General features: G+C 37.8%; 1 protein-coding gene and 1 pseudogene across 2 annotated transcripts in view; both read left to right on the forward strand.

Annotated features, from left to right (window-relative positions):
• The first annotated feature begins 362 nt into the window (after positions 1–362).
• Positions 363–2,331, forward strand: LOC124961588 (melanoma inhibitory activity protein 2-like; annotated as a pseudogene).
• A 2,542-nt stretch (positions 2,332–4,873) lies between these two features.
• The window catches only part of Slc35d1 (solute carrier family 35 member D1), a 48,442-nt gene continuing 31,908 nt past the window's right edge, over positions 4,874–21,407 (forward strand). Inside the window, exons 1-8 of one of the 2 annotated variants that reach the window (XM_047560870.1) lie at positions 4,874–5,438; positions 6,236–6,269; positions 6,367–6,453; positions 7,143–7,210; positions 8,684–8,755; positions 9,367–9,435; positions 11,543–11,645; positions 14,460–14,552. In XM_047560870.1, the coding sequence (XP_047416826.1) occupies positions 5,236–5,438; positions 6,236–6,269; positions 6,367–6,453; positions 7,143–7,210; positions 8,684–8,755; positions 9,367–9,435; positions 11,543–11,645; positions 14,460–14,552 (729 nt within the window). In that variant the 5' untranslated portion in view covers positions 4,874–5,235. The remainder of the gene's footprint in view (positions 5,439–6,235; positions 6,270–6,366; positions 6,454–7,142; positions 7,211–8,683; positions 8,756–9,366; positions 9,436–11,542; positions 11,646–14,459; positions 14,553–21,407) is intronic. The other variant, XM_047560862.1, reaches the window with a different exon arrangement.

The raw sequence follows: 21,407 nt of genomic DNA on the forward strand, positions 1-21,407 counted from the left end.
GCAACTGGATGATATTTTGACTGCACAGAATAAGTAGCGCTTAATAAGCACCATGGTGGGCCTGGCTGAAACCAGAGGGGTGGGCAAAGGGGCTCCAGTGGGACTGGCTTGAACCTGCGCTGCTTGGGGTGTGGGCGGGGCATAGCAGAGGGGGAGGGGGAGGGCGGGCAGTAGGGTCACAGGGCAGTGAGATCACAAAGCCCGTGGGGGCGGTTTGCCTGGCTCCCCACACACCTCCAGCATTCTGTTCCTAGTGATCGGCTTGGTCGCAGGTGCAGGTTTGGGCTCCCACCCAAAGTCTAGTGTCTGAAGCCTGTTTTCGTGGCTGGGCAGGATGTAGTTGCCAAAGTAGTTTTGGTGTGATGGAGGGGCCAAGGGCTGCCCCTCAGTCTTACTGGGACCTGGGTCTGGAAAAAATATTCAGGGTTGTGCCAGCATTGCCTGAAGATGGAAAACCAGGCCCTAATCCTGATATCTTTCGTCTGGAGCTGGTAATATGTGCAGCTATTGGATTTTTTACTGTTCTCTTGTTTTTGTGGAGAAGTGCTCAGTCTGTTAGAAGCAGGCTTTATGTGAAGAGAGAAAAAAACTTGCTCTAAAACTTTCTGAACTAATTGAAGAAAAATTGACCTACTTGATAAAGTTAGCCTTCTTCAAAAAGAGCATGAAGGCTTACAGTTGTCTTTCAAGGATGCCAATCCTGAGAAGGCATCAAGAGAAGTGCAACATTTGGAGATAATACATGAAATGCTGAATAGGTCCAAATCTAAACTTGAGGATAAAATACTCTTTAAAGAAACAGAGCTAAAAGAAGAGAAATCTAAACATTCTGAACAAGATGAATTGATGGGAGATATATCAAAAAGGATAAAGTCCCTAGAAGAGGAATCAAAATCCCTCATATCACAAGTAGCTGAAGTTAAAACAAACTTAAGACTATTTCAAATGAATGAAGAAGACCTTAAGGTAGCAATAAAAGAGGCTTTGAATGATAATTCCCAACTGCAGGAAAGTCAGAAACACCTTTTACAAGAAGCTGAAGTATGGAAGGAAAAAGTAAGTGACCTTAAAAAACAGAAAATAACATCTGAAGACTCTAAAGTACAGGCAGAACAAGTTCTAAGTGATAAAGAAAATCACATTAAGTCTCTGACCAAACGCTTGCTAAAAATGAAAGATCAGTCTCCTGTGCTTGGAGAAGACCTAACAGATGATGGTAACTTGGAGCTGGAGATGAAGAGTGAATCAGAAATTGGTGCTCACTTAGGTAATCAGCCAAAAGAAGCCTTGAAGGAACTGGTTTATGCAGCTGAGTTAAATGCCTCTTTAGAAACCTTAGAAGGAGAAAGACGTCAAATTTACACTTTATTATCTGAAGTAGATAAAACAAAAGAAGATCTGGTAGAACGTATTAAAAATCTTCAAACCGAACAAGAATTTTTGCAGTCAGAAAACACACAGTTTGAAAATGAGAATCAGAAGCTTCAGCAGAAATTTAAAGTAAAGATGGAACAACATCAAGAAAATGCAGTCAAACTCCACAGGAAATTACAAGTAGAGGAAAAGTGCCGGTTAGAGGAAGAGGAGAGGTTTTCCAAAGTTGATCGAAAGATCAACCGTGCAGCTAAAGAACTGGAGACCTATAGAAATTGAGCCAAATATCTTGAGGAAGAATTGGATACCATCGTTCATTATTATGAGAGGCGGAGTATTTCCTATGAGAAAAAAGCACATGATAATGTGTTGGCAACTTGGAGAGCTGAAAAAAACCTCAAGTATTTCAAGACAGTAAATGCTCACAAGAGACAAAAATTAACTGAAATGGAGTTTCAATTTAAACTCTTAGAAGATCCGTATGCACTTGATGTTTTGAGTACAGCATTTGCCAGAGGGCAGTCCCCATATGGTCCCTCACCATTGAGTGGACCTTCATCTGAAATGAGAGCTTTTCCTTTGGAAAAGAAGGGTCCACCCAGATTGTCACCTTTACATCCAGGGGAAGGAGGAAGTGGCTCAGGAGGCCCAGAGGATCCTCTGGACCATCAGATTAGCAATGAAAGAAGAGAATTGAGCTCTGATTCAGTAACTGATCCTCACAGAGCACGTGCTAACACTGGGCCCCTGTCATCACCATGAGAACCGGAATGTAAGATAATGATCCCTCCACCAGGCCGACCATATTGGCAACATGGATATTATTCTAATTATGAAAGACCATCTGAACCAGGAGAACTGCCTCCAATCCAATGCAAAAATGTCTATTCACTGAGGCGTTTTCCTCATTATCCTCCACCAAGAGCTGAATTTTTTCTCCCTACCCCCACATTCTGAGAGGAGAAGCGAGTTCCCTTCAGGGTTGATTCCACCTTCAAATGAGCCTGCTGTTGAACATCCAGAACCACAACATGAATCCTGACAATATATTTGATCTCTCTTCAAAATATGACATCTCTTATTTTTAGTTTAAGTAACTGCTTTTAGTTATTATATTTTTGCTCCAACCGAAGCTTAATTAGAATTCTGAAGATAATATTGTATAAAGATGATTTCAATATGAAAAAAAAAAGCAGAGACCAGCTTAAGAATCAGAGTTCTGCCCTAATTCTAGTCCAGATATGTTAAAAAATGTAGAATAATATGTGTATACAGATATGTATATATACATGTTTGCTTTTAATATATGAGCATTATTATTTACAAAATGTATGCATTTACAAAATATATACATTCAAAATATAACATTCTGGTCATTTTTCTGCTGCTGCTAGCATTCAGGCAGAGATTTGGACTTTTTCCTTGTTGCTTGTTATAAAGTTACCATTCACTGATTCATTCAACTAAAACATCTGAACTGTGGTAGGTGCCCTGGCCTGCTGCTGTTCTCAAGCAGCTCAGTGTCTAGTGGAAGAGAATGACATGTAAACATGCAATCCAGAGCCTCTATGCTACTGTCTGAAATATGTGCCCCGGAATTTATATGTCAAGCCTTAACTGTCAATGGGATAGTATTAAAAAGTGGGACCTTTAGGAGGCAATTGAGTCATGAGGACTCTGCCCTTGATGTGGTGATCCTTTAGAAAAGAGGCTTCACACAGCATCTAACTCTTTTTGACCTTGTCTTCTCTGCCATCTGAGGGTATGGTGTTCTTCAGCTCCTGAGGTTGCACCATTCAATGCACCTCCTCAGAAGCAGAAAGGTCAGCTCTCATCAGACATACCCAACCTACCAATGCCTTGGTCTTGGACTTGCCTCTAGAATTGCAAGAACTTTTTGTTCTTGACAAACTCCCCAGTTGCAGACCCTTTGTTATAGCAGCATGGACAGAGTGAGGCAATATATGAAGGGGGGGTATACAAAAGGGCAGTATACAAAGATGGGGCAGGAGGGGCATGAAGGAGAGAAGATAATTCTGTGAAGGATGAGGTGAGATGAGGTGAGGGGCAGTGTGAAGGAAGGCTGACCACATATGAGGTAATGTTTTCCTCAAATACAGAAGGAAAAGTAAGAGTTCTTCAGGAGACAGATCTTCACTGGGGTGGGAGAAGGAAGAGAATCATGGCAGTAAAGATAGGAAACAGGAACCCACATTGCTGATTTAGCTACAGCTTAGGAGGGACATGTGAATAGTGCCTCTGGAGATGTGGGCAGGAGCCATAGCACCTAGGCCCTTGAAGGCCATGTTAAGAACTTGATGCTGTGTGCCAGTAAGTACAATTCTGAACATGCTACATCATGGATGAAGCTTGAACGCATTATGCTAAGTCAAACAAGCTATTCACAAAAGAACAAATGCTGCATGACTCCATTTATTTGAGGTACATGGAATAGTCGAATTCATGGCAACTGAAAGAACACTAGTTACTAGGAGGAGGGAAGGAGTGGAGAATGGGGAATGATTGTTTAATGGGTAACTAGTTTCGGTTTGAGATGGTGAAAAAGTTCTGAGGATGGATTTTGTGGTGATGATTATGAAACAATATGAATAATTAATGCCACTAAACTGTATGCTTGAAAAGGGATAAAATAAATTTGTCATGTATATTTCACCATGGTTTGGAAAATAATGAAAAAGGAAACAAAACATATACGGACCAAGAATTTGGAGAAATAATTCAAAGTGCTTTCCTATTATTAAAATTAGATGTGAAAAAAATTAGATGTGATTTCTTTGCTTATGCTATAATAATAATAATAATGATAATGATCTGCTTCTGTTCTATAATGATGGTACTGAAAACTAGCTCTGTGCCAACTTTATGTCACAGAGATGGGGAGAGGCAGGTTCAGCGAGGTCATCTAACTGGCCCTAAAATACACAGTAGGGAGCAGGGGACATTTCAAGAAATTCTAGAATTGCAACTAAAGTCGTTTAGACTCCAAACATCTTACACTTTTACCAATTCCCAAGAGGTTGAATATCTTGCTACTTTTTTGGCTACGTCAACATCTTTCTTTAAAAAATTCCTCCTCAATCTTCAGAGAAAGAATTGTTTCTGTGTACAGAAACAATTAGTGTAAGAAGTCTGAGGCATTGCAGAATGAGATGTTTGTTGTGTAGTTACTGTTTAGTGACATCTGATACTTTTTAAACGGCTTGGACCCTTTGCAAGGGAGAAGGAAAAAAACAAAAACAAAAACAAAAAAAACCAAACCACATTCAAATTGAGTCTAGATTCAATATATTATCACTACTCAGCCAGCCACCTCTCTTTGCGGCACTCTCTTGCGGCAGTAATCTGGAGAATACGGCTCCTAGCCCAGGCAGCGGACTACGCGCAGTCCAGGTGCTCTACCCGCAGAGACCCCTTCACGAGTGCGCAAGCGCAGGGCGGCTGTGCCGCTCGGCGTTCTCTTAGGGCCGCCTGGCACTCCAGTGCCCCCGAGAGGTTCCCCGGCTTCTGCCTCGGGGCGCCGGGCTCGGGGTCGTTGCTGCCCCTTCTCCAAGTCCTCCGTAGCCCTTGCCCTGGCCAAGGCTGGCGTCCACTCCCCTCTAACCCTGCGTTGCACAATGCCGGGGCAAAGTCCCCGAGGGTGTGAACCCGGGTGTCCCTGCCCCTGGGCGGGGACGCGCGGCGGCCGTGCGGGCAGCCGAGCCGGCGAGCGTACAGTCAGCGCCATCCGCGGGCCCCGACCCCGCGAGTACCCCGTAAGCAGCCGCAGGCCCCCGCGCCACTGGGCTCCGCCGCCAGGCCCTCCCGCCGCTCCCCTCACAGGCCCGCGCCGCCGCCGCAGCCATGGCGGAAGTCCATAGACGTCAGCATGCTCGGGTTAAAGGAGAAGCCCCCGCGAAATCCTCCACACACAGAGATGAGGAGGAGCTGGGGATGGCGTCGGCCGAAACGCTGACCGTGTTCCTGAAGCTGCTGGCCGCCGGCTTCTACGGCGTGAGCTCCTTCCTGATCGTGGTGGTGAACAAGAGCGTGCTCACCAACTACAGGTAGGGCCGAGGCGGCGCCGGCCGAGGCCGCGAGGAGGAGCGGGCGGCGTTGGAGCGCCGGCTCGCTGGACTTTGGTTGCCAAAGTTGAAGCGGAGTAAAGTTGGGCGGGAGCCGGGGAGGGTGGTGGCGGGGCCGCGCCCGCCGGGGCTGAGGGTCCCGCTCCGCCGCGCTCCGGGCCGCCTTCGGCAGCGCCTGCCATGCCCTGAGTGCAGCGCCCTGCCTGAACACCCTGCCTTTCGTTGCCTGGAGCAAAGTTGCTCGGCGACTTTTGGACCCCTGTGCAAACCCGCAGGGAGGCGAGCGTGGGATGCGCTCCCTCCTGCGCAGCCTGGACCGCGTCTGGGGCTTCACTGTCCCGGTGCCGCTGACAGCCTCTGGGGACGTGCGCATCCTCACGCCCATTTACGATTATTCTGCTGTCACGGGGACTCAGAGCACAACCTTTTTTTCTTCTTCTTCTTCTTCTTCTTCTTTTTTTTTTTTTTAAGGTGTGAAACCGTTGAAAAGATGTGTTTCCTAACTTTCTTGAAAAATCCGTTGCAGGCAGCCTACTGAAATTGTAGGATCGGACAAGATGAGACAAGTGGCCGCCTGAGGCTATAAAATCAGCGGTATGGCCTCACAACCGGCAGGATTTTTATTTCACAAGATTTTTATTTGAATAGAGGGCAGACGTTGTTGTGGATTTGTATCAAAAGACATTTTAAGATTGAAGGTGCGAAAGTTGAATTTACAGAGCTATGGATGGGTTTTCTGACTTTTTTTTTCTTTCTTTCTTTCTTTACCCTGTTTGTAGATTTCCCTCTTCGCTATGTGTTGGACTTGGCCAGGTTAGTTGGAATCTTCAGCATTACATGGTTTATGTTGTCAGAACTTCTCTGAGTGTCTTTATATGTAGAACAGTGCATCTGTGTTCTCTATTTACAGATGGTGGCCACAGTGGCAGTTCTCTGGGTGGGAAAGGCACTCAGAGTAGTCAAGTTTCCTGACCTTGACAGAAATGTACCTCGAAAGGTAAAAGATTAAAAAAAAAAAAAAAAAAAAAAAGAATACTTTGTTTTATGAAAAGGAGTCTCTGTTTTTTTTAATCAGTGCCTTGCATATTTAAAAAATGTAGCTTGAGGTCCACAATCTAGAGCACATGTAATGAAGTTAAAGAATAAACAGTAATGTGTTAGAGAAGTTCACATCTCTGTAAAATTAAGGAAGAAAAAAAACCCCAGGAATATTTTTTATTTTAATTAACGCTTACTTGTTGGGAGTGCAACAGTTCTGCAGTTCCTGTAGCCATCTAATCTAGCCAGTGTATCCTGCATTCATTATTCTTGGGTTTATTTTCATATTCTTCTGTCTGCCTCTGCTTGACTCCACATCAAGATAAAATGCCTGCCTTTTTCTGCTGATAGTAGAGCCATGTGCTAATACGTTATCATATTTTAAAGCAAATGATGTTTCTGTCCCACATTGGTTGATCATATTCATATTTGTTTATTTTCTTCCTGTCTTTCTCTCTCTCTTTCTGCCAGTTTAATGTTCTGTATCAGAGAATAGTTAATGTTGTTTGGGTGTTTCCTGGGACTCAGAATTGTTTATGACTACTAATCTTAAGTTAGATCATAAAAGCAAAACTGTTTCTGTTTGAAAGGACCTTGTTTTAGCTATCTTTATTATTGAGTTTTGTTATCCCTTTTTAAATTTTCTAGACGTTTCCACTACCTCTACTATATTTTGGGAACCAAATCACGGGACTGTTCAGCACAAAGAAACTGAAGTATGGATAACTTTATTTTACTAGTGAGGTTAAAATAATATGTTCTTAAAGTTGTACATAAATGTCAAATACTTAATGCATTGTTACTGATTCTGGAACAAACGGAAGGGCTAGAAAGTTTCTATTGCTAAATAATGAAGGTTGCACCAAGGCTTTAGTGTAAGCTCATTTCCTTTGAAGAAAAAAAGTAAGAGTAGTTTTTTATCTGTCTCACTTTGATGTTAAAGGTCTTAAAATGTTATAAATGTTGTGATAGGGGATTTTCATTATTTTACCAGACCTGCAATAGTGAGAGATAAAAGCTAGGTTTTGGAATTTCAGTTCATCAATATCGTTCACAAGTACTATATTCTAGATAGAATCCACACAGCAAAAAAGGATGGAAATGAGAACTTTCAGTTTTTCTAACATGAAGTAGTTAAAATCATATGGAACAATGATAACAGATATGATTAATATCTTACCCACTGCACTATAATTATAGAGGCAGCATCTTTACTTTTAAAAAGAAGCAGTCGCTCTCTCTGACTACATTGTCAGCTACCCTCCCAGTTTCCAGGCTTCTTCCCTTTGTGGTTTGTGATATTCCAAAGACACCCATAGGGAAACAGTTTGACAGAAATCCATGGCTCCACCACTTCCACATGAGCTGATGCCCTGGCATTTTGGATAATTATGAATAGTGAGATCTCTGAGAATCAGCGGCAACTCATTTTTCATTTCCTCTTTTAAACCAAGAAACCTGACGGGATGACCAGGGATATCTCTGGGGAGAGTTCCAAGTGAGACAGATTTATCATGGGTGGGGCATCCTTTTCCATCTCATTACCCACTTGGAAAGAAATGCAGGCCTGCTGTGAAGTGTTGCTTATAGTTTGCTATTTTTCATCCATTGCCTGCCATTCATCCATCCATCCATCCATCCATCCATCCCTTCATCCCTTCCCTACGTTTGTTTGCCAGTAAATATAAGACACTTTGTAGTAAGATAAGACATATTTAGAAATAACTATATGTTTATTAGTGTAAGCAAAATGCTCAAGGAATTTAGAGGAAGACTTTCACAAAAGGACAAGCAAGGAATATTTTATGGGGTAAGATTTTCATAGGTGGTTTTGGGTGGTCTAGTAAAGAAAGGAGATATAGGTACTTTTCTATTAATAACTAACATTATAGTCAGGGTGTTTGCATACTTAGCAGAGTAAAATTTAAAAGTATGCGTATTATTCTGTGGTAATAGATGCGTGATTTCTACTATTGTATAGTTAACTGTTTCTCACTATTGGTAGTTTTTTAAATTTTAAATTACTTATTTCTACAGAGCAGTAAGGATTTAATAATCAGATTTAATAAGCATGGAATTTCCTAGGAAAGGAAGTGATTAGCATTATTTTAAACTACTAATTTGAAAAATATTGGTTTAAAAAAATAAATCGTTGAACTTTATTTTACCTAATTATCTTTGTTTTGCAGCTTACCAATGTTTACAGTTTTAAGAAGGTTCTCCATCCTGTTTACAATGTTTGCTGAAGGAGTTTTACTCAAGTGAGCAAAATTTTTAATACATCTTTTCTTTAAACAAACTTAAGCACCTTTGAAAAGGTGCCCAGCATATGTGAAATATTAAAACTATTTGTCTTGGTTCTACTTCAGCTTTTGAGAAATTTAAATTCTTTCCTTGCTGTTGAATTGATAGTTTGTGGGAGCAATAGTTGGGAAGATTAAATGAGTTGGAAACTATCAGAACTTGAGGTTTAATTTTCTAGAGTTCCTGTATCTAATGCTGCCACTGAGTGAAGCTGGGTCAGAATCACAGGACTAGGTTTTAAGTAGCATTCATATCTTTTACTGAAAATGTGTGTTTCCTACTTAAAGAAACTCTGACTTATAAAAATGCCAACTCAGTAATAACAAATGGTAAGAATAAGAAAAATGACTATAATTTTTTACATAACAAATTGAGTTTTTGCTTCATCAATGAGATTCTTTTAAATATTCAGTTCCAAAAAAAAAAAAAAATCAAGTTCCTTGGAAATATTTAAAATATGATTGTTTATATTTAAAGAAAACATATCACACTTTTTTTCCTATATTATGAAATGAGTCTATATGAATAAAGTCACATGTATATATTTTTCAATTATCTTCTTTTCTAGGAAGACTTTTTCTTGGGGTATTAAGATGACTGTATTTGCAATGATTATTGGAGCCTTTGTAGCTGCCAGGTAAGATGAAGGCCTTTAGATAGCACATTAAAAGTTATCAATAATTATTGATAATAAATGATTAGTTACCAATAAGAATAATTTTTTATAGCCTAAATAAGAATCATATCTTCTTGACCTTTGTGTTAAGGTCAAGGCTGGCAAAATTCAAATTCTTGGGATTCTTAAAAGTTAAATTCGTATAACTTACGCTTTGTTATTCTCTTCTACTTACTGAGCACATACTGTGGCCACAAAATATGTTCAGCATTGAGCACATTATTTATGTATTCTTAGCACTGAATGGCATGGGTATAATTAGTGGAAACTTAAAGTTCTATACTTGCTCAAGGTTGCACTGCTAATAAGTGGCTAGAATTTGAATCTGTGCCTAAATTCAGAGCCTGCGTGATTTCATAAACTATGTGGCATTCTTTTACTTTCCATGTTGTTAAAGAAAATGATATCTGCTCTTTTGTGAGGTGAGGCAAATGGCAATGAGTCACTTGACTTATGGAATAATGAATAATATCCTTGCTTCATTTGACCTCACTTAAGATGTCATTACTTAGTCTTATTAGATTACTGGAACATTCCCCCTTTTTAAAAAAACTTTTAGTTTTAAAATATATGGGGAAAACACAAAGCAATGATAAATGTTAAGGAATGAGTATGCTGATTGTTGTGATTTGATCATTACACATTGTATGTATAGAATTATCACACTGTATCCCAAAAATATGCATGATTATTTTGTTGCAGTTTAAAAATAAATAAAGAAAAAATACATGGGGAAAATGTATACCCAAAGACAGAAAATGAAAATGATTGCTAGAAGCCTGATAACATTTATTCAGCCCTGGGCATACATAGATGAATTTGCTACTGTCACAAATTCTGCCTGACATACATTTTTCATCTGCCTGTTCCAGTGATGGCTCATTTACTTTCATCATATCCCTGTGGTGTAACTGGGGGGAAATACAATTTAAATTCTATTTTTCTTAAATTTCCAAGTGAAATTTCATTTTAAAAGAGAGGATGGCATAATTGGTTACCAGAATTAGGTTGTGTAGCCAAATGTTGTATTTGCCTCCTTGGAGAAAAATTCTACACAAGGTAACTGTCTTTCTTTTTAAAGTTGCCCTGCTAACCTCTGAACATTTTGAAGCATTTCCTTGAAGACAGTGAGATCCAAAATTGTACAACAGGGTTTCTTCAGGACTCACTTTGGCCTGCAGAAAGCTTTAGGATTCTATCAGGACTAGCCCTGCCTAATTAGAACCTTTGGCCTGTGGAAAAGATGGAGAGGAAGAGAACCTGAAGTTAGTCAGAGGATTGCCAGAATGCTTGGATTAGGAGCGTGCATTAGACTAGTCCTGTCTGAAATTGCAGCATATGCAGCTCCTCAGGTTTTGGTTCCATTTAGTAGTTCAACTACAAGTATGTAGTATCTCTGCAAAGTCATGGAATGTGAGGCCACTGTTTTGGCTAGGGTGCTAAAGATTGCTGAAGACATACTTTTCTCAGATTATTCATTTATTCCATTAAATTTGCTGATTTCTTATCTTGTGCCTACTACTGTATTAAGTAGCAGAAATTTTCAATTTCCTGTCTTACTAGTTTGTCTTATAGGTTCATTGAGTAAGTATTTGAGTTCCTACTATGTGCCTGGCATGATTTCACAATTTACTATGATCCATACTTCAGAAATTCTGCCCAGTGGCACAACTACCTGTGTAAGTTAGTACCATCTTTTGTGTGAACTTTTGAAAAATTACATGTTAAAACTTCATCCTTTTGATTTCCTTATTTGTGAAACTTATGCCTTCTACCTGATTTGGTCTGACTTTGAATTTAAAATAGTACACTTTTAACTGGCATGATTGATTATTCCTAAGGATATGTTTAAGCATTAGTGTTTCTTGTTTCTAAATTAATCCCTTATTGAGTATGAAATTGCCAACTATGACGAGGACTCAAGAAATACTAGTAACTGATAAAATACCTAATGTTTATTTAGCTGAAAAAGAAATGTTCTCGCAATATTGTAGTTCAGACCTATTTAAAGTTAAATGTATGTTCTTTAAATCTCATTTGTTCTTAAAGTGTTGCTTATGTTTTTCAGCTCTGACTTGGCATTTGATCTGGAAGGATATGTTTTTATTCTGATAAACGATATACTGACAGCAGCAAATGGTGCATACGTAAAACAAAAATTAGATTCAAAAGTAGGTAGCTATCTAAAGCTTCTTTATTAGATGTTTGCTGATGTTGGGAATGGTAATAGCAATTTATCAGGGTAAAAAGTGGAATAAGTAAAAACAAGGAATGGGAGAGACATGGGGGTTCTCTGTGGGTAAAATGCCTCTATTTTGGTCGCATAAGAAATTTTTAATTTTAAATTAGCAATTAGGTTTTATTACTGGCTTTTTGGAAGGGATTATGGGAATATTGACTTAGAGTGGGGTAGGAAAATTAGAATGCTCGTAGAGAATAGTGTCATAAATACTCATGGCTGTTTTGAAGAACTTGGTAAGGAAACTGGGACAAGAAAGACAAATACCTTGAAACCTTTGGGCAATCTTGAAGAGAAGTGAGTGTTGGAAGGGGCTGCAGAACAGGATGACCTTTGTGTACTTGCCCTACAAATATTAGGAATCTTGAGGGAGCATTACGCTTGCTTCCTCGGAGGTATTGCTGAGTTCCCTGGCCTGGATCTCATACATGAATTTTACACATCCAGCTCTTTGCCTTCTATTGGTGGCATGGACATGAAGGCATTTTAGGATATTTTTTGTTTGTTTGCTATACACTTCGAATATGGACACATTAAATTCATTTTTAGGCAAGCCAGACCATCAGAAAGCTGAGTATTTGAGCCACAATTCTTTTGCTACATTATGAAGTTATATTACAGTAAGAAACAGCTGTGGGGAACTCAGCTTGCTGTATCATAGGGTGGTTTTTGAAAGAGTTGTCTTTGATTTCATAATGTATCCTGTATGAGGACCCAAATAAGAAATTTATCTTAGATGTCACCATAGTTTTTCTTCTGGTATGTTTTTAATCTCTTAATTAAGTCTTATAACTGACTATGGTTTTATCTTATTTTTTTAACCCGTATTTTATCTTTAGTCAGATGACCTTATCTGCTTAGTTCTTACTCTGCTCTATTGTATGTATAGTATTTCTGAAATTACTTCAGGTCTTTTCATGGAATTCAGATGATAAATAAATATAAATGCCCTGCTCAATAGTTATAGTAGTATTGAGTTGGAGTTCTCTTGGCCAGGGCTTTGCCTTCTCCTCCAGAAAATTACAGATTGAGTTATTATCCCAGCAGGTTTCATTAGTCTCAGAGAAATTTTTTTGGACTATTCTTGAAGAATTAGGGACAGTATAGATTTTTTTCCTACACATTTTCTTTATATGTGTCTTTTATGTCTTATCCTCTGTTTATTTTCGTTGATGACTGTATGATGATTGAATTTTAATGCAAAATGCTAGTAAACATTTTTATCTTTTTTAAATAAACAGAGTAGATAGAAATTTGGTCTTATTCTGGTGTGTGTGTATGTGTGTGTGTGTGTTTCCTTTTAGCCCATTTGCTGCTTTGGAAAATAAATAATTATAACATTTATTCAGCAGCTTCAATTGTCTGAAACAGTGCTGTACAAAAGATTTTTTTTTTTTTATGTTGGAAGTCTTATTTATCTCTACTGTTTGTTACCAGTAGCCACGAGACGTATGTAAATATTGAGCATTTAAAAAGTGGCAGGTATAATTAAGAAATTGAATTAGAAGCTTTATGTAATTAAAATTATGTTTAAGCAGCTACAAGTAGCTAGTGGCTACTACTTTGAACAGTGCAGTCTAGAATACATCTTAGAACCTAGAAAAAAAAGTTTCAGAGTATTTTACTCCTAAGAGAGAGCCATTTAGTTCCTTACTTAAAAATGACTTAGAACTTATTTGCATTAGAACTTATAAGCTCATTGATCTGCTTTTCATTTCATAGATTACAAACAAGAAACTAGAAGGTGGAGTTCTGTTTAGAGGCAGAGGCTTGCCAGCAGTATAAAAGATAAACTAGCAACAAGAGAAACAAAAAGAAAAACTGAAATACACAAATATTGAGAGAGAAATAGCAGAGGGGCTATTAAGGGCAGCACCATATGAGAATGTGCTACAGTAATGCATGTTTACGATGATGTCCTAAGTAAAATTTAGTCAGTGTACTATGTTTAAGAAGTCAGGGCAAGCCAGTCATGGTAGTACATGCCTGTAATCCCTGCGGCTCAGGAGGCTGAAGAGGAGGATCGCAGGTTCAAGGCTAGCCTCAGCAACTTAGTGAGACCCTGTCTTAAACAAAAATAATGAGTACCAAGGGTGTAGCTCAATGGTAAAGCACCTCTGGATTCAATCCCCAGGAACTCAAAAAAAAAAAAAAAAAAAAGAGAAAAGAAAAAAAGGAAGAAAAAAAAAACTCAGGAAGAAAGATACTCAAAACAGTTAAAATGTGAAAGGAAAAACAGTTTTGGCATTTTTATTTTTGTTACTTGTCAGTTAAATGGATGATATGGATCTGTGTGTTTGCTCATGTGTACATCTTCCACTCCTGGATAACACTTATGTCCCTGGCTGACTGGGTACCCATTCTTAAAGATTGCTTAGTTCCTTTCTGGCTTTTTGTTCGCTGCCGTGCAAAACGAGGCACACTTTTTAGTGATGCTTGTGACCATAAACAGTTAATTATTTGGTTTATCCTTGTATGACCAAAGCTGAGATACTTTAAATAAATCACAAGTTTTATTACCTATAATTTCAGGACTACTTTTAATGCTGGTCCTGTGAGCATGAGTCATAGCATAAAGACTTAGTGCTGCATTTCAGACTTGAATGCAGCTATTGAAATTAAAACATTTTTAACTTAAGAAAGTCACACAAAATCATACAGATGTGTGATTGGGGTAGTATTCTATACAGGGTTGTATATACCTATCTGCTAGAACTAAATGAAACCTAATTACTTATTATCCTAGGAGCTGGGAAAATATGGTCTGCTCTATTACAACGCACTGTTCATGATTCTGCCCACTCTGGCCATTGCATATTTCACAGGAGAAGCACAAAAGGTAGGACTTTCTAATTATAGTTAAATGGCTTATGTTGATGAATTACATTACTGTTAATGACCCCAAAATAGACTTTGGGGTTGTAAAAAAAATGTGCTTATTAAGTGACCACAAACTGAGAATTTACTCTTTAGCTTATTAATGTCATGCTAACCTTTCTTCTTGGCATTAGCGCTGGAGAGTACTAAAGTACCTCAAAATAGCTCTTGTCAACATAAAAATAGTATGTGCTAACTAGTGTCCTTTTCATCTATGCCAGAATAGAGGAAGGGAATTTTTACATTTCTACTCAACTATAAAATAGGAATCTTAGCAAATCATTCTTGAGAAGCAAAAGAATCTTGAAATAGTAAAAAAATTAAAACCCTAAACAAAATACTGGGCATCACTAGAATTTTGTTTCTCTGACAATTGTCATCCTTGCTTAAATCCCAAGTTGTTTTTTTCCTTAGAAGATATTTAGTACTGTGTGGTGCCATGACCATATAAATAGCAATTAATGTAGTTTACCAATTTTCTGCAAATGTTTAGGTAAGTAAATCCAAAACAGAGTGGTAAAGTAAATCTAGAGAAGAAATTTTATCTAAAATAAACCTGGATTCCTAGAGAAAAAGTTAATACCATATTGTTAGAACTTACATTTTGCAAATTAAATTAAAATTCAGAATTTTTCCAAGGATTCCTGTCCCAGATTCTTTCTGATGATCCATCCCCCTGGCTAGTAACTTCTTCAGATAAATATATTACTCATTCATTCTTAAGACAGTGATGATTCCCACAGATCAGTGAAGGGTGAAATAAAAAGGTTTTTTTAAAAGCAGGCTATCAAAAAATAGTTCTTGAAATAGGATACTGACAATTTATGAAACATATTTTACCCCATCAAGACCTCTTTCTTTTAAATAATTGGCACATACCATCTTGAATAGATGTGTAAAAGTTCTAATGAACTTGACCTGGCTACTAGAAGGCCTAGAAATGGCCCTGAAGGAGGAAACAGCTAACTGCTATGACCAATTGTGATGAGTAAATTTCTGTAACTTTGAAGAAAAAAATGATATGAGAAACTAGCATTTATTGAGCCTATATTACCTGCTAGTTGCTTTCCATATGTAATATAATAGCTTAAAAAGTTTACATTATCCCTATTTTACTAAGAGTAGAGGTTCAGAGAAAGTAAATAACCTGCCCAAACCCATACTACTGGTGGGTAGTAGGATCAGGATTTAAACCCAAGTCTTACGCCAAAAACTAGGGTTTTTCCATAGTGGTCTGCCTCCTTCTTGCAAGACTCTGACTGAAGCACCCTTTACTCTTCAGCTTTGAAGTAAGAATGTAATATAAAATAACCAACCCCTAATGGCAAGACAGATGGTTCGAATTCTCAAGTACAGTCTGTACATGAGAAAGTTGGAAAAATTAGTACAGTTAGGTATCCTAAGGACCTAGCAAAGATGGAATTTTCATTATGTTGAAACTTTGACCAGTAGCTACTTGAAAAAATTGACCAAAGGAGGCATTTCTTCATTCCAGAATGATGACAGTTATGTAAAATTTATAGCATAATTTGTGTATATTTTGAAATTTAGTAACTCAATTTCATTTTGAAAGGCTTCAGTATAGTTAAGAATGTTTATTCATAGTGTGAAAATTTACTTTGCCACCTACATTAGGATTAGATCTAGATTTCCTCTTATTCTTCTTCCATTTGTAAGCAGAAGAGAATTTTGTTTTTCCAATGAAAATGCCAGGTGAAAATCAAGAAAGGTTTTAGAAGAATATGATTTTGAAGAATCATATTCTTCCAGTTAGAATGATAAACTAATTTTAGAAGCCGAACTCATTGTTTTGTAGTGAAACTCCATCATTGTTTTGGGTTTCGTATAAGTGTGTATTCTTTCTTAATACTAATAAAACATTTATTGTGGAACAAATGGACATACTGGCTTTCTTACAATCCCATGCTCTTTTTCTAAACATTCTCTCCTTAACATCTTCTCCATCTCAACATTCTCATATAGTTAAGGACTATCATATGTCTCACTGTGTTAGACTCAGGGAATAAGAAAGAAGAGGATGCTTCTTATTGCAAGTCTTTGAAGCCTGTACCGTCTTATTAGGGAGCAGACCTAATTTCAAGAGCAACACACGTTATGGTTTATATATGAGGTGTCCCCAAAAACTCATGTATGAAACAATACAAGAATGTTCAGAGGTGAAATGATTGAATTGTGAGAGCCTTAACCTAATCAGTGTGCTAATTCACTTGAATGGATTAACTGGGTGGTAACTGTAGGTGAGTAGGGTGTGGTTGGAGGAGGTGGGTACCCCTGGGAACTTTTCTTTTGTCCTTGTTGAGGAGCAGTTTAGCATGTCCTAAACTGCTTCCCTCCACTGCATTCTTTTGCCATGATGTTCTGCCTCACCTCAGGCCCAGAGCCGTGGAACTGACCATCTGTGGACTGAGACCTCTGAAACTGTGAGCCCTAAATAAACCACTTTTCTTCCTCTAAAATTGTTCTTGTCAGGTCTTTTGGTTGCAGTGATGAAAACACTGACTAAAACAATACTAGTATAGGTTCTGTGGCAGAAGTGCTTTGGGGGCATTGTGGGATGTGAAATGCAAGTAGGTCAGTTCCTCCTCTTTGTTGGGGTTGAGGGTAGACTGTTTCATGGAAATTTGCCTATAATCAAAATTAAAATATAGACAATATGAATAACATGTTTTGGTAGGTTGTGAATTAAATTTGAAACTTAGGAAGTGAGAGTTCTAAGTTTGACTGTTTTCCTAAATTCCTTGTATGCTTATGAGGCAACTACTTTTTTTAGTCACTACAATTTCATTTTAAATTCAAATCACTTTAGTGTTTCTGAGCATTTTTCCTGTCCTGAGAAGGCTCTGTTAACTTCACGGAATATATGAGAAGTATGCCCCAATCCTTTCCACCCAAAGAGGACATTGGCATAGTACTGAGGTGGTGTAAGATCTAGCACCAAAGTGCATGCCTGTCAGTAAGTACTATGAGTCTTCAGGTTAGGAAGAAATTCGTATGGATTGAATATCAATATTTGTTGTTTGTGGAGGTTGTTCTTGTTTTCTTAACCACCAAATGCAATAAGCAGTTTGGGGGCTTGTTTTAGAGATGAGACTTAGAAAGATGATTGAGTGATTATTTTTCATTTAAAACAGTCTGTATGTAGTAGGTGGAAGCCTAGATGAGCCAGGCTGTCCAGGAGGCTCATAGTATTCTACAAGAGGTCTGAAGTTTGTTTATTCCTCTGGGAAATTCATTTTCACAGTGGGCAATGGGCTATTTGTCTGAAGCCTTGTCTAAAAGGGTTCACATTAAAGAATGGGCTATATGGTAAGAGTTTTTTGGTAAGTCCAATTCATTGTCAGTGTGTTTTTCCTCCTAAATGTGCATATGTATATTTGAACAAACATGAATGTGTATGCATACATTTTTAAATGAGACTGTTGCCAAAAAACAATTTAAGACTGGCCATTAGGAATACTTTATCTTGGTATGATGCCTTCTACCTGACAAGATACTTCAACATAAATAATTTGCCCTGATCTTTGTTAAATACTTGTGAGGTAGGTTGTTCTTTGTTTTACAGAGGCTAGGGATATGCTTAAGCCCAGTTGGCAAGGTTTAGAACTAAAACCAGTCTTAACTCCAGAACTCTTGCTTGTTGCCTAAGTACATGTATCTCCCAAAGCTATTTGCTGTCCCTGATTTACTTTCTGCTCCATTTGGAACTTCATGCAGGACCTTCTTATAGGACAAGCTCTTAAATGTGAGAAATATCTCAGTGTTGGTTAAAAGAGTGGTATTAGAAGTAGTCTCTGCAGCTTGTTCTTATTATTAATTATTTACAAAGTCATGTTATTTCTTTCAAAGAAAATATTTATTAAGTGCTAATTATGTGTCAGATACTCTTCTAAGAATTAAAAAGGAAAAAAAAAAAAAAGGCCAAGTTCCCTGCTTTAATGATGCTTGGATTTCAGCAGGGTGAGTTAGACTACACATAAATAATATAGTAAGAGCAATGAAGAGAAGTACAACAGGGAGGAGAATGAGGGGAGGTGCTATTTTAGATAAGATGGCTGAGATAACTAAAGTTCATTTGAGCAGACACTGAACTGAGTGGACTGAGAGACTGATTTGTGTGGGCTCTTTGGAGGGGAAGTAACCTAGATCTAGGTTGAGGAGAGAGCATGTTCTGAGACCTAATCAGTGCTGATAAACTGCTCTCTTTTGTGGAACTCTTAGCTCTTCTGAACCTGGGGCACTTATTGCCTGGAAACTTTTCTTTGTATTGAATGAAAGGATCTCCGAGATGAGTGGTTAAATGTGAAAGCATGGTGCAAAGAGTATGCTTTCCTTGTGTAAACTGAAAAGAAAAATAAGACACACATAGTTTATTTACTTATTTAAATAAATGAACTATAAGAATATATATGAAACTAATAAAGTAACCAACAATTTTTTTGTTTGTGTATGGGAGTAGGGTACGTAGAAAGGAATGAAGGGAGGCTTTCCAAACTCTTCATTTTTCTGTATTGTTTTTATAGGTATTTAAAACCTGTACTTTATAAAGTGAACAATAAGAAAAATATTAAGTTTTTTTAGAACAAATGATGAGTATCCATTGTTGAATTCTAACTTTAAAAATAACTGGGAAAGATGGAACAAATTAATTTTTTTGCATTTTTAGAGTTGCAGATCCTGACCTGGATGCAAACTAAAGCAAAATCAGATCTGAATTACTTTTCTCAAAGTCTCATTGTTAACCTTAGTAGGCAAAGACGGGAAAATTTCCCTCTGCTAGGGCAGGAATCCAACAAGAGGCCCTGAAAGGTCAGTTTTCCAGAGAGGCAGTTGACAGGACTGATATAACCTTTAAGAAAGAATTGGAGGTTAAGGATGAAAATACTAAATTACCTTAAAAATTAAAAGGCAAGTTCCAATTGAACAGTGCATCTCAGTGAGCACATAGTACAAGGTGTATGTGTGTGTGTGTGTGTGTGTGTGTGTGTGTGTGTGTGTGTTTTAAAGTTTATTCAGGGTTTGCAAGCCTTAACATTTACCTTGAACCAAAGAACCAGTATTTCAGTACTTAGTGTTTTTAAACACTAAGTATTTTCTAAATATTTTTAAAATCCCTACATATTATATGAAAACCAGCTTACTGTTAATAAAAGATATCTAATTAATATAGGTGGAGGTAGAGTGGACATCATTGCACTAATGACTTTCCAAAGTGTCAGTACAGATTGCATTTAAACTTACTAGTTGTTACCTCCAAAAGGAATGTTAGCAGCACAAAGCCAGTGATTCAGAGTCACAGGAGTTGGAGCTTGGTTTTCTGGCAGCACACTCTGCTAGGTATTCTCACGTAGGAATGAAGAACAGACCTCTTGCTGTGGATCTTACAAGGCCAGTACTGTAGGCACTGGGACATTGTATAATGTCTTCATTATATCACTGGTTATATTACATGACTTAGAGGAATGACATGAAAAGTTGCCATACAAATCATCTCTTTGGAAGTGTCTCTTATGAAGCATTGCTGACTAAATTATTAAGTTTTAGGCTACCAGAGTAGCCTGTCCAGAGTAATTACTCTTTTCTGGGTCATTCTGTGGACCATACAATTGATTTTTGGGACCTGAATTATTTCTTCCTAATAGAGACGGATCTTTTCTGTTTTCTGGGTCTTGATGTTCTCGTATGTAAAACAATTGGGTTGGGTCATTTATTCTTTAGTAATGAATAGATCTTTTTCTTTTATTGTATATTGTTTGACTAAAAAAGTAATGTTGTTAGCTATTTTTATTTTTGAGGATGTGACTTTTTCAACAGGAGCAAGTAACTTGGTTAGAAAGCTGAAATATGTAGTTTTGCCATCATACATATGTTTTATATTGGTTGCAGAGCTTAGTGAGCTGTGAGATAGTGAAAATATATGGGCTTAGCTTCTCATTTAAGCTAGGAGAAGGGGCAGAGCAGAAGAGATAGAAAATGGTTATAGTAGTGCAGATGTCAAGGTAGGTAACCCAGCACTACTGGTTCCGTGAACTCATCTAACTTTCCCAAGGCAGGGAGAGAACCATGGCAGATAATTTGCATCACTAACATCTTCCTTCTGCCTTTGCAAGCAACTTTTCGTGCACTTTACCTTTAGAAAAGAACACAGTATTTTTCTCAATAGTTTTTTCTAAGGGAAAGAAATTTCAAAATAGAATTACATTGTTTACAACCTTTTTACCATGATGCCCAAAGCCTAAATGGTGTGTTAAGATTTTTAAAGGTAAACAGGGAGATATCAAAACACTGAGAAAATGTTCTATTTATACTTTGGATTTTAGTTTGCATCTCAAATAAGTTGTTGACGCTTTGCTGAAAGTGGGAGTGGTTGCACTTGAGACTGTAGTGCACATTGAAATTATTCCATGTTTCTCATTAGATTAGAAGTGGTGAATCAGTGAAGATGTTATCCTCTGCTCTTGTGGACAAGGCCAAATAGTCACAGTGCTTTCCTTTCTGAGCCTGGACATAGCCTCAGAATGTTTTCCAACACAATGGTTCAGACAGAAAAAATCAATCAGAGCTGGTATAAAAGACAAAATCTGATTGCATTTCTGAACTAGATTTTAGTCTTGTTATTATGTCATTTTAATGCTTAATCTTACTTAGATACTCCCTAATTTTTAATTTCCTTAATTGAAACAAGTAAAGAACAATTTTTATAGTTAAACTTTGTTTCAAATATTTTTACTTGACTAAAAATCTTACTCAAGGGGACTGGGGTGGCTCAGTGGTAATGTGCTCACCTAGCATGGGTGAG

This window comes from Sciurus carolinensis, chromosome 1 (assembly GCF_902686445.1).
Source record: "Sciurus carolinensis chromosome 1, mSciCar1.2, whole genome shotgun sequence".
Classification (NCBI taxonomy): domain Eukaryota; kingdom Metazoa; phylum Chordata; class Mammalia; order Rodentia; family Sciuridae; genus Sciurus; species Sciurus carolinensis.